Source organism: Helianthus annuus, chromosome 7, assembly GCF_002127325.2.
Source record: "Helianthus annuus cultivar XRQ/B chromosome 7, HanXRQr2.0-SUNRISE, whole genome shotgun sequence".
Lineage (NCBI taxonomy): Eukaryota > Viridiplantae > Streptophyta > Magnoliopsida > Asterales > Asteraceae > Helianthus > Helianthus annuus.
Window position 1 is genome coordinate 42050574 of NC_035439.2, and position 12047 is coordinate 42062620.

Here is a 12047-nt window from a genome sequence, read left to right on the forward strand (position 1 = left end):
TAAACTTTCCTGCGTCCATAAATTGCAAATAATTTTGAAGTAAAAAGGAACAATGTTGATAAAATTAATTTAAATTTTGAATGTAAGTAAAAGACAACTATAATATATTACCAGATATTCTTTAGCATAGTTGACGTGTAACCACTCAAACGGCCATGATGATAGCCCTTCATTCCACTGTTTACACACACATTTGTACTGATCAATGGATCTTCCATTGAGCCTAATTAAGATTTCAAACAGTATAATATCGAAAGGAATATAAACCATTGTTAAAAACCTCAAAACCTATAATTGAAGATGCTATGTATATCCTTTATATAATAGATTAACTTGGGCAATAAACAAAAAAAAAAAAAAACGATTTCTAATTAAAAAAGATAAGTCGATTTATAAATGTCAATGTTGATTGTGTTTATGGTTTTTATTATAATTCAAATTTATTTATACATCTATCTAATTGAATTTCATATTTTTTGGCGGAATTTTGGGTGTATTGAACAACCATACTTATTTAAGTCAACCTAAATTTTTAACTTATGAATGGAAATGAGATTTTATTTTTAATAATTGATTTGTTATTTAAGGAATATTCTAACCAAGAAAATCGTTAATATACATTTGTAAATTTTCCAAATTTATCTTAAGAACTGTGAAATTAATTTTTAAGTCAACCTAAATTTTTATCAATATATTTGTCTAAATAATGAATAAAACTAACCTAATAAGTCAAACCGAATTACTCATTTCACAACTATTTCACAACTAACCTAACAAGTAAACAAGCTGCACAACCGTGTAATAGAAGCGGAGATAATATCTGGTTCAAATATTGGTACTTGCACATATATACCTCGATTAAACTTGATACCTTCTGATAAAAAGATTCCTTTTGCTTTTCAAAGGAGGCAATTTCCACTGGCCGTATGTTTTGCAATGACGATCAACAAAAGTCAAGGCCAGTCTCTTTCAAGAGTTGGTTTGTAACTCAAACAACCGGTCTTCTCTCATGGTCAATTGTATATTGCCTTATCAAGGGTGAAAACAAGAAATGTGGTCAAAATACTCATACTTGACAACAAAGGAAAACCTACACATAAAACAACTAATGTGGTGTATAAAGAGACTTTCAACGAATTGTGATATCTACATATTGATGGTTAATAAAAAGTTTTTACATGATCCGTTTCAAGACGTGTATATATTCATAACATTTTATGTAAACAACGATGATGAAGCGATATTATCTTTAATCAACCCGTGTAATACACGGGTCCTTAGGCTAGTATAATATATAAATACAGATTTATATACATAGCTTATCAAAATCAAACTAGTTTTGATATAAGTTTTCAAAATCTGTTTCAATACTTGGAGACTTGGAGTTACACCCATTTTAAAAGACTCAAATTTAAACCCAAACTAAATAACTAATGGTAAAATAATCCACTCGGTTTTAAGGGGGTCATATTTCAAACAATCAAACCGAAATTTTAATCATTTTGCTACACTACTTTTGTTTATTTATTTTATAACAATTACCATCATATTGTAGATTTTTATTTTTTATATGTAACTGATGAGTTTATATTGTAGGGCGGGTAGGGCCTGGTTTTCTAATCTCGCCGACCCTAAATTCTTTTTAACATTTTCGGAGACGGGCCTCACATTGAATGCCCGATTACCATTACTTGTCAGGTTTTAATTTTTTAATATCGCAGAAGATATAAATAAAATGAAAAGGATCACGGATATGATTCAAGTAAATAGGTACGCATGTTTCAACAAAATCTAGTAACATTCAGCTCAGTTTTAGGTTTTCAAACAAGTGGATCTCCAGTCTTAAGGAACTTGAACGGTCAGTGTACAATGTGGTTTACTGAAGCTACATTCTAAAATAACAGCATTCTCAGTCTGAAGAATTTGAATGTCGGCGGTGGTGGTGGCGCCGGCGAGATTCATATCTTTGTTCCTGATCAGAGTCTGAATTGTGGTGGTGGCGTCGGCGACGAGATTCATATCTTCGTTGTTGATCAGAGTCTGAACTGTGGTGGTGGCGGCGACAAGATTCGTATCTTTGTTGCTGATCAGAGTCTAAACTCTCAGGTACACCACGACGCTTACGTCTGCCGCTTCTGCTCCTCTTACGCCTATCATCTTCTGAATCAACTGATGAACTTGAGGCAGTCTGAATTCGTTTCTTTTTCTTCTTACGTTGACTTTTACTCGTCTTTGACCTCTTTACTGCATCATCTGAGGACAAACTGTCTTGATGATCCTTAATCATCGGTGGCGATTCTCCTTTGTGTTTTCTTTTACTACTGGACTTCTTTTCCTTTTTAGTAGAGAAGTTAGCTAACAGATTCGGGATGACTTCCTCACCAAGAAACCCTACACATGGTGGATAACATTAGGATTTCATGCAAGATGCCCTCTAGTTTCCGGAGAGTGAAAAATATTGGCAGACGTGACAGAACGACAGGTCAAAACAGGTGAAGGTTTAAACAGATTATCTTAGTGCATGGCAAAATTGTTTTATTTCAAAAAATTGGATCACTATTTTGATAGAACCAACTTTGTAATCATACGTACTATATAAAAACTTGAAAGAAAAAAAAATGTGTCCGCCTGTCAACCTGTTTAGACCCGTCCAAAATTTACCTGTTACCCTGTCGACCCCTATAATTTGTAACTAATAGAGCTAGTCCGTATCATATTTCTTTATAGAAGTCCAGGATGAACCTCTTCCAATGAACTTGACTAGATAAACTTGGATGAATGGCTTGAAAACTAATTACTAATTTACTGCATCATGGCATGTGACATGCAATTCAGATACTGCTATAAGTAGGCCATGCATACAGAAGATTCTTGAGCTAGGAGGAGCAATTTCAGCTCATATGTCCAGTGGGTAGAGTTATCTGGTAAAACTAGTTTGCGTTTCGAACTGCCCTAAATATGTAATTATTTGACCAAATGAACTCTTCTGACCAAATAAAAACATTTTGAATTCTTTAGCCATCCTTATCTGCCTCAGTGAGGAGTAAGAGATGACATGGCTAATTACAAGGCAATGATTGCATATCTAGATGCGTAAGCTAAGATCTTATGGTCTTATTAATTGACAAATTAATGAAATACAGAGGAAAAAAACAATGACTGGTGCCAATCGAGTATTAGAGTTTAACATATCATTTACAGACCTAGTAGCTCAATTACTTATCGTTTTAGGTTATTTTTAATAATTATCTGGCGATAGTATGCGCATGCAATACTGTTTCTAAGTAAACTTACCTCCATATTCATCAAATATGTCCTCTGCAACAATCTGCTGGTTTGGATCATCTGGTCTGAACCCGCCACGGGGTGGGCTCATTCCAGGCTTCTGTTTCAACTCCCACTTAAGAGGCTGCAAAATCAAATTACATCTCATAAACAACGCTAATTCACCTTACAATGCTTAATTTCATGAGGCTCCCAATTTTTCAATTTACATTATTATGTATCAAGTAAGAGCAAAGTGGAGCACTATGAATCCATTTACTAATGTATGAAACAATTTGGGTTACGTTTCATCTCTAGGAGATCAAACAGGCTGAAAACGACCATAAGTTTATTGTTAGCGCATAAAAGCTCCTAAATCATTTTATTTGACAACAAGTGAAATTTTGAAATGTCACACACTAACAGAAATTGTGAACTATTGGACAACAAGTGTTCTGGGTCAGCTCAACTTGACCCGTACAAAAAATAACCCATTTCAACCAATATCCCAAGTGATCCGACATGCCTATTTTGCCACCTCTAACCAAGCCCACAACCTTCCTGTCACAAAGCATTTCTTGAGCAATCATGCAACGTGAACAATTGTAATTATAGTACTTTTAAGAGGGAGAAAAGATGAAGAGCCATAACACATGTTTGATAAGAACACGTAAGTGGTATTCTATTATTAAATTATTTTAAGTATAGTGCAGTGCATGCTTAATGTAGCTAAACAACCACAAAGACGAGCGTACTGAGGTATATTTCAATCATGCTTACTGGAGGAGACCTAATTAACCAACAACAAGGAAGCTGCATTTCACATGAAATACCTTGCAGAACACCACTTATGCATAGTTTTCCCAAGCAATCAATGCTACATAATAGAGGTAGGAAAATTGGCACGCTAGCTAGCTAGGTAACATGTTAATACGTTTCTGGTCGGCCCACAAACCATTATTTTATAGCTAATTCCATAAAAATGATGACAATCATAGTTTTAACTTTTTATATAAACGGTTTAGGAGGATGTAAACTTGGCACAACTTTCAACATTATGACGTTTTCAACCCAGTTGACTCATTTCCCGTTTAGATTGACCCATTAAGGATAAACCATAACCCCAATTGACCAATTCATAGTTGTTAATGGCGAATAGCGACAAATAGCGATAAGGCACCTATATGCTACATAGCGAATAGCGATAAATAGCGGACAACTATTTTATAAATACCTATACACTAGAAAAAAAAAATTATACGTACATTATATCAAAATACCCTGGTATATATGCTATTTCACATGTATATTTAACAAAAACCTAAAATCCAGCTATTTTATAGCTATATTTAATTGCTATTTATATTAAAAAAATATTAAAAAACAAGTTGTCGCTATCTATCGTTACAACCCTAATAGCAAGCCTAGACCTATACGCTACCTAGCGCGCTATAGCAATCGCTACGCTCGCTATTGACAACTATGGACCAATTCATAAGCAAACATGTCAGATAGTAAGTAGGACATAATAACATTCAGCTCATCTCAAACTGCAATACTGCATTGAACAATCTAAACTACCAACGAGTTTGTAATCACCTCTGTCTGAGCTATAATAGCCGTTAAGGGGTCATCTCTTTTCAAACGACTCTCTTCGTTAGGCATTATTGCATCCTTCAATGGACATTCTCTATCACCACTTTGGTGGCCAAACGCCCCGCATCTCACACATTTTACATTCCTTATTTCAATTCCAAATGGCTTTGCCCTTCCGGCAACACCAGTCTCTAACCTGAAACAATGTTATCACATAAACAACCGCCACGTAAAAGCATTCTGGTATGTTCTTTTTATTAGAAAAGGATACCAAAAGTTGCACAACAATAACAAGAATCAAACACTACACTAGATTTGATTAATACTTCCAAACATAAACAAGATATATTTGTTTGTAGTATTGCAAAACGTGAGAAGCATTTTTAATGTATGTTTATTAAGTGATGAATGTTTGAATACTTATATATGAATGCTAAGAAGCAGGTCTGAAGGTCAAAGCATTAATAAGCTGAATACATGAAAACATAATTGTACATACTTTGGGGCATTTTTAAGAGCTTCAAACTGTTCTTCTGTTGGTAGGTTACGACCAAAAACATCTTTAGGCCTTGGCTTCTTCGTTCGCTCATTTGGGGGAATAGGGTTTTGCAACCTGCAACAGAAACCTATAAGTTTTTTTCCACATTGGCTTTGCAATACAATCAGTAATCAAGTAGTAAATTAAAATTACATATCAGATGTTCCAGCCTCTTGTGAGGGTTTCTTCTCCTCAGCAATCTCTGCAGCTTTGGCACTTTCAGCATTATAACCAGGGGGGCGGACATACATGAAACTAACGGCTTTCATCATCTCCATCTTCAAAAGTAAAACAAAGACATCTAAGAAAAAACCAATTCAATTCAATTCAATTATTAAGATAAAGTGAGTGAACGGAAATGTCACCTTTTCCTGGTCTTTCTTGGAGACAAGAGCAGCCTGTCGGAAAAACTCTTGTTCCTGAGCATACTGCAGGCAGGAAGGAAGGAAGAAAGCATGATGATATCTATATGAAAAGGAAGGAAGGAAGGAAGTGAAGAATGCATAGATGATACCTCTCGTGCGACTTCTTCGGCACGACGTTCTCGTTGGGCGTGAGTCTGCTCAGCAATCCACTTGCGGCGTTGATTAGGGTAGGAGAGAGGATGCCATGGCTTTTGATTAAGGTAGGAGTGAGACCAAGCGCTTCCAGATTTGGTTTTGTAATCCACTTCTCCATCTCCACCCAATCTCTTGCTTAACCTAGGCCCTCTATCTTCATCATCCATCGAAAACCCACAATACCTATAGCTACCCAAACATAATACAAAGGCAACAATTTTTTTTTTCTTTTATTTTTGTAGATGGTCCGATCAAATTCGGAGAATCTTTGCCCAATTTAAAGTCAACAACTACGAGTAAAGAGTAATGCTTAAGAAATCCCCAATTGGTGTCTTTCAAGTTTGAGGAAACATCAATAAAAATTGACATCGAATTACATAAGACACGCTACAATGCACAAATGATATAAGAAAACAAAAGGAATACTAAAAACTATAGTAGCATAGATGATCATACCATTAATTATCAGAAAACCATGTCTTTCTTTTCAATAGGGTTCATATTTTCCACCACCTATCAACCATAAAAAAGAACAATGTATGAAGGTTAGTAAAAAATTGACCAAGATTCTTGATCAAATTTCAAAGACATGATGATAAAAAAAACTACAATATCCTTTTGAAAAGAAGTTTATTTTTAAAAAACGTGATGTGCTCCAAAGCGTTTAGGTCCTGGAATCAGAGGCGTAGGGCAAAAGCTTCACTTACTTGAGCGAGGCGTTGCTTTATGCACAACCAAATTAAGATATACAAATTGGTATTGTCATTCATAAATATAACTATATTAAAAAAAGATATCTTACATGATGGAAGTTAAAAGAATAAATCGCATAGATTTCATTTCATTTATTTGTCGCATTTAAACGTGAATATTTTTACTTTGTTGCTCATCAATATGATGCACACCAAGCCTTCCATTAATTGATCCAATCTATAAGCCAAAACCTTTCTGGTATAATTAACATCAAACATATATGTATGTATAACATTAATGAAAAGCATCAAAAGTAAACTTGGTTATTGATCGCTCAAAGATTATTCATGAATAAATAAACATTAGATGACACTTTCGGTTACTTTTTATTAGCTTTGAACTTAAAACTTACAAAAAGTTATGTAAGTTTAACACGTATCTTTGATGTTTTTTAAAGAAAAATATGAAGAAATTCTTAATATTTTCATTTTATAAAACGAAGTGGGAAAGAAAGCAAGGAGCAAAGGGTATGAATTTTAAGAGTTTATGAACAAAGAGAATCATTTATGGTTTTTTTTTACGAATCGAGAGAACCAATAGATAGCTTCGTCACTTCTAATATGCAAATATAAACCACTACAAATAGTTGATTACTTGTATAATCTACTGTGCATCTTTGAGGTTCCATTACAAAATATCCATAAGAAATAAAAATTTTGGAAGTAAAAAAAGAAGTCTCACCCGCCACTCTCTATGACCTCGAAAGTTTTTTCATGGCAGTAACTGTTACACCCGCTTGTAGCAGAAGCGCGAGGTGTGAACTTAGACAAGTTCTCATTGCATTCGAATAAGTAAATCTACTATAGGATAAAAACAAACCAAGAATGACATTGTCACAAATAGATTTCAAATCCCGACACAAAGTTAAGTGTATTGTTTACAATTGTAAGGGCACAGTTTAGTAGGTTTACGCTTGTCTTGTATAACTGGGTAGTGAGTTGGTATGTTGGGCTTGTCTAGATTGCTATATAGAGTGTGCGGTTGGGCTTTGGCCTGGTTTATGTAATAGGTCGCCCTATGTGCTATAAATAGGGTGTACCTAGGTCATTACAGGGTTGGTGATTTTGCTTATTGCTTACGATTGTTGTTAGTTTGTACCAGACGGGTTTTCAAGCTCGTGTGCAATATAATACAATCGGCTCTCTTGTTCTTGACACTTTCAATTGTTTTCCACACCTTTGATTGTGTTTGTGGTATTTTGTGAAGATTTCTGGACTTACAATTGATATCAGAGCCTAAGAATATTTGAAGGCTTGGTTTCAAGATATCACTCGAAGAACAAGAAGAAAGAGATCGCAGATTCATCAAAATCGAAAAGGTTGATGTTCTGAATTGTTCTTGTTTTAATTATCATTGTTTGACTAATAATCTTTATGTCTAGATTTTGCACAGGTTATATTTAAGTTTTTGGTCAAAATGTTTGATACAAAACAAAACAACTCTCGAAGAACAGCTTTGAAAATTGAAAAACACTTTGAAAAAACTCCATATTTTGATCTGTTTTGGAAAAGTGAAAATTGTGTTTGCAGGTTTTTCGGAATTATTGGTGGAAAGGATCTCAGAAATTGAATTTCAAATCATTCCTTAATTATCGGGATATAGTTTTTGATTTCTATAAAAAGCAGTCAGTGTACGGGATAAAATCAGTTGTGTACGACTTGGTTTGTGTGTGGCCTGGTTTAGTAGATTGTGTACGGGATCAAAAGTGTGCTATCTAGCTTGTGTACGGGATACAAGTGTGCGGCCAAATAATTTTATTTGTGTGCAGTCAAACATTCTGTGTGCGGTCCAAAAGTTTGTGTGCGGTCCAAAATCAGTTCAAGTTTGCTTAGTGTGCAGCCCAATTAAGTGTGTGGTCCAATTAAGTTGTGTGTGATCCTACTGTAACACCCCGTGTTTTCGAAACTCAAATTCAAAGTCAGGACTGAAGTCAAAGGAAGAAAAGATCGCTAATTGCGATCTGTCACTCCTTCCTCAATTCCTGTTTTGACTTCTTTGACTATAGTTAGTCAATTTATCGATTACGTTGGTTGTATTATGGGGAGTATCTATTAATAATCGAAGTTTAATCGCTATATTTATCGCTAATCGCATGGTTAATCGCTTATCGCATCGCGCTCGCAAACTCGAAATACGCATTTTGGTAATTATATTACGTGTGTGTGCGCCTTACGTGTTGCTTGTGCATGTTTATTTATGTATGTGTGGTAATCAATCGAATCGAACTCAATCGCAATCGAATCGCAATCGCAAAACGAATACAAATTAAGGATGATTGTGTGATGATATAGTATGATAATTAGTGGCGAAGAGACAGCGCGAGATATGAGTGGTTGGGATTAAAAAGTAATTTGAATAGTAAACTCTATCGCATTCGCATCACTCGCAAATCGCAATCGAAATTGAAATATAAAAAATCGTCGCACCGAACACTCGAATCAGGCGACTGATCGATCAGGCTGCTAGCCAATCGAACAGCCAGCCGATCGGACTGCTGTCCGATCGGACAGGCTGCCCGATCGAGCTGCCTGGCCGATCGGCCAGCCATTTCCTCTTTTGGCATCCTATAAATACCCCTGTCATTGTCATCATTTCCACTTTTGGAAATCCTCTGACCGACCAGCTCGTGCTCTCCATCTTTTCTCAGATTTCTCTCGATTCCGGTAAGATCTCGTCCTAAATCTTGTATTTTCTTGATCTACACGCACTCCTACACCTTTCTATCTTTTAAATCTTAACTTCTAACCGTGAAATCATCAAGATTCAAGTGTTCTAGGATGATGTCATCATGGTGTTCTTGAAGAACTTCATGTTTGGGCCTCAATCCACCAAGAATAACTTGGATCTAACCGATTTCCACATAAACAAACAAAGATCCTTCACAGATCTAAACATATTCACGGTGAAAAGGATTGAAAGATGGTTTTCCAACTTTCTTTCAACTCGTTTACACTCAATACCTTCAAAACCAGTAGAAACGGGGCTTGTGCCGACTTGCTAATCATTCCGGTGGTTGCGTGGCCCAAGATCCGGATCCTATCCACGAGGTTCACCGATTTCGGGTTAAACGTTAAACACCGTCCCGAACCGTTCATCAAATGAGAGTCCGAGAGGAGGATGTTCCTAAAACAGCTTTTCGAACGCTATATGGCCATTATGAGTTTTTGGTTATGCCATTTGGGTTGACGAACGACCAGCGGTCTTCATGGATCTCATGAACCGTGTGTGCAAACCGTATCTTGACGATTTTGTTATCGTGTTTATTGACGACATTCTTATCTATTCAAAGAGCAAAGAAGACCACGTTGACTCATTTCCCGTTTAGATTGACCAATTAAGGATAAACCATAACCCCAATTGACAAATTCATAAGCAAACACGTCAGATAGTAAGTAGTACATAACAACATTCAGCTCATCTCAAACTGCATTGAACAATCTAAACTACCAACAAGTTTGTAATCACCTTTGTCTGAGCTATAATAGCCGTTAAGGGGTCATCTCTTTTCAAACGAATCTCTTCGTTAGGCATTATTGCATCCTTCAATGGACATTCTCTATCACCACTTTGGTGGCCAAACGCCCCGCATCTCGCACATTTTACATTCCTTATTTCAATTCCAAATGGCTTTGCCCTTCCAGCAACACCAGTCTCTAACCTGAAACAATGTTATCACATAAACAACAGCCACATAAAAGCATTCTGGTATGTTTTTTTATTGGAAAAGGATACCAAAAGTTGCACAACAATAACAAGAATCAAACACTACACTAGATTTGATTAATACTTCCAAACATAAACAAGATATATTTGTTTGTAGTATTGCAAAACATGAGAAGCACTTTTAATGTATGTTTATTAAGGGGTTGTTTGTTTACCTCTTAATGGTTCAGACATCTTATTGGTTTAGCACTTAATGGTTCAGACTGTTTGTTTCACGAGCAGATGTCTGAATGGTTCAGACATTTGCCTCTGAATAGTTAAGATTTATACAGAGTCTGAATGGTTAAGACCTCTAATCTGAATTGGTCAGACATTTGCCTCTGAACGGTTAAGCATTATACAGGCTCTTAATGGTTCAGACCTCTTACTGGTTCAGCACTTAATGGTTCATACCTCTTATTGATTCAGCACTTAACCATTCAGATGTTGCCAAACAACCCCTAAGTGATGAATGTTTGAATACTTATATATGAATGCTAAGAAGCAGGTCTGAAGGTCAAAGCATTAAGACTGTTTAAGGTTCAAGTACTTCAATAATTAATAAGCTGAATACATGAAAACATAATTGTACATACTTTGGGGCATTTTTAAGGGCTTCAAAGTGTTCTTCTGTTGGTAGGTTACGACCAAAAACATCTTTAGGCCTTGGCTTCTTCGTTCGCTCATTTGGGGGAATAGGGTTTTGCAACCTGCAACAGAAACCTATAAGTTTTTTCCACATTGCAATACAATCAGTAATCAAGTAGTAAATTAAAATTACATATCAGATGTTCCAGCCTCTTGTGAGGGTTTCTTCTCCTCAGCAATCTCTGTAGCTTTGGCACTTTCAGCATTATAACCAGGGGACAAACATACATGAAACCAACGGCTTTCATCATCTCCGTCTTCAAAAGTCAAACAAAGACATGTAAGAAAAAACCATTTCAATTCAATTCAATTCAATTATTAAGATAAAGTGAGTGAACGGAAATGTCACCTTTTCCTGGTCTTTCTTGGAGACAAGAGCAGCCTGGCGGAAAAACTCTTGTTCTTGAGCATACTGCAGGCAGGCAGGAAGGAAGGAAGCATGATGATATCTATATGAAAAGGAAGGAAGGAAGGAAGGAAGTGAAGAATGCATAGATGATACCTCTCGTGCGACTTCTTCACCACGACGTTCTCGTTGGGCGTGAGTCTGCTCAGCAATCCACTTGCGGCGTTGATTAGGGTAGGAGAGAGGATGTCATGGCTTTTGATTAAGGTACGAGTGAGACCAAGCGCTTCCAGATTTGGTTTTGTAATCCACTTCTCCATCTCCATCCAATCTCTTGCTTAACCTAGGCCCTCTATCTTCATCATCCATCAAAACCCACAATACCACCGGCTCATCAACACCCACCCGGATGTGACAACCCTCACTAAACCAGGTATCCGTACGACTTAATTAATAATTAATTACTGCTTAGTACTGTGCTTACCTGAAATTGTGGATAAACTGCTACTTGAATGTTGATACATGTACATACTTGCATCATACTCTACTTACTATCACTCCACTATTTACATGCTGAACCTTTGTGACAAACATGATGCACAAAAGCACAGTAGCACTATAAACGGATAACCTATTGAAC

General features: G+C 36.2%; 1 protein-coding gene and 1 pseudogene across 1 annotated transcript; both read right to left on the reverse strand.

The window, feature by feature from the left end:
• Positions 1-1733: 1733 nt before the first annotated feature.
• Positions 1734-6505, reverse strand: LOC110868603 (uncharacterized zinc finger CCHC domain-containing protein At4g19190). The gene is made up of 7 exons (XM_022117808.2): positions 5913-6505; positions 5764-5826; positions 5552-5676; positions 5360-5473; positions 4864-5056; positions 3295-3409; positions 1734-2391 (listed from the first exon to the last, which is right to left on the reverse strand). Exons 1-7 carry the CDS (start codon positions 6123-6125, stop codon positions 1910-1912), a joined length of 1305 nt encoding a protein of 434 aa, XP_021973500.1. The 5' UTR covers positions 6126-6505; the 3' UTR covers positions 1734-1909.
• Positions 6506-10059: 3554 nt separating this feature from the next.
• Positions 10060-11784, reverse strand: LOC110867327 (annotated as a pseudogene).
• Between the last annotated feature and the right edge of the window lie 263 nt (positions 11785-12047).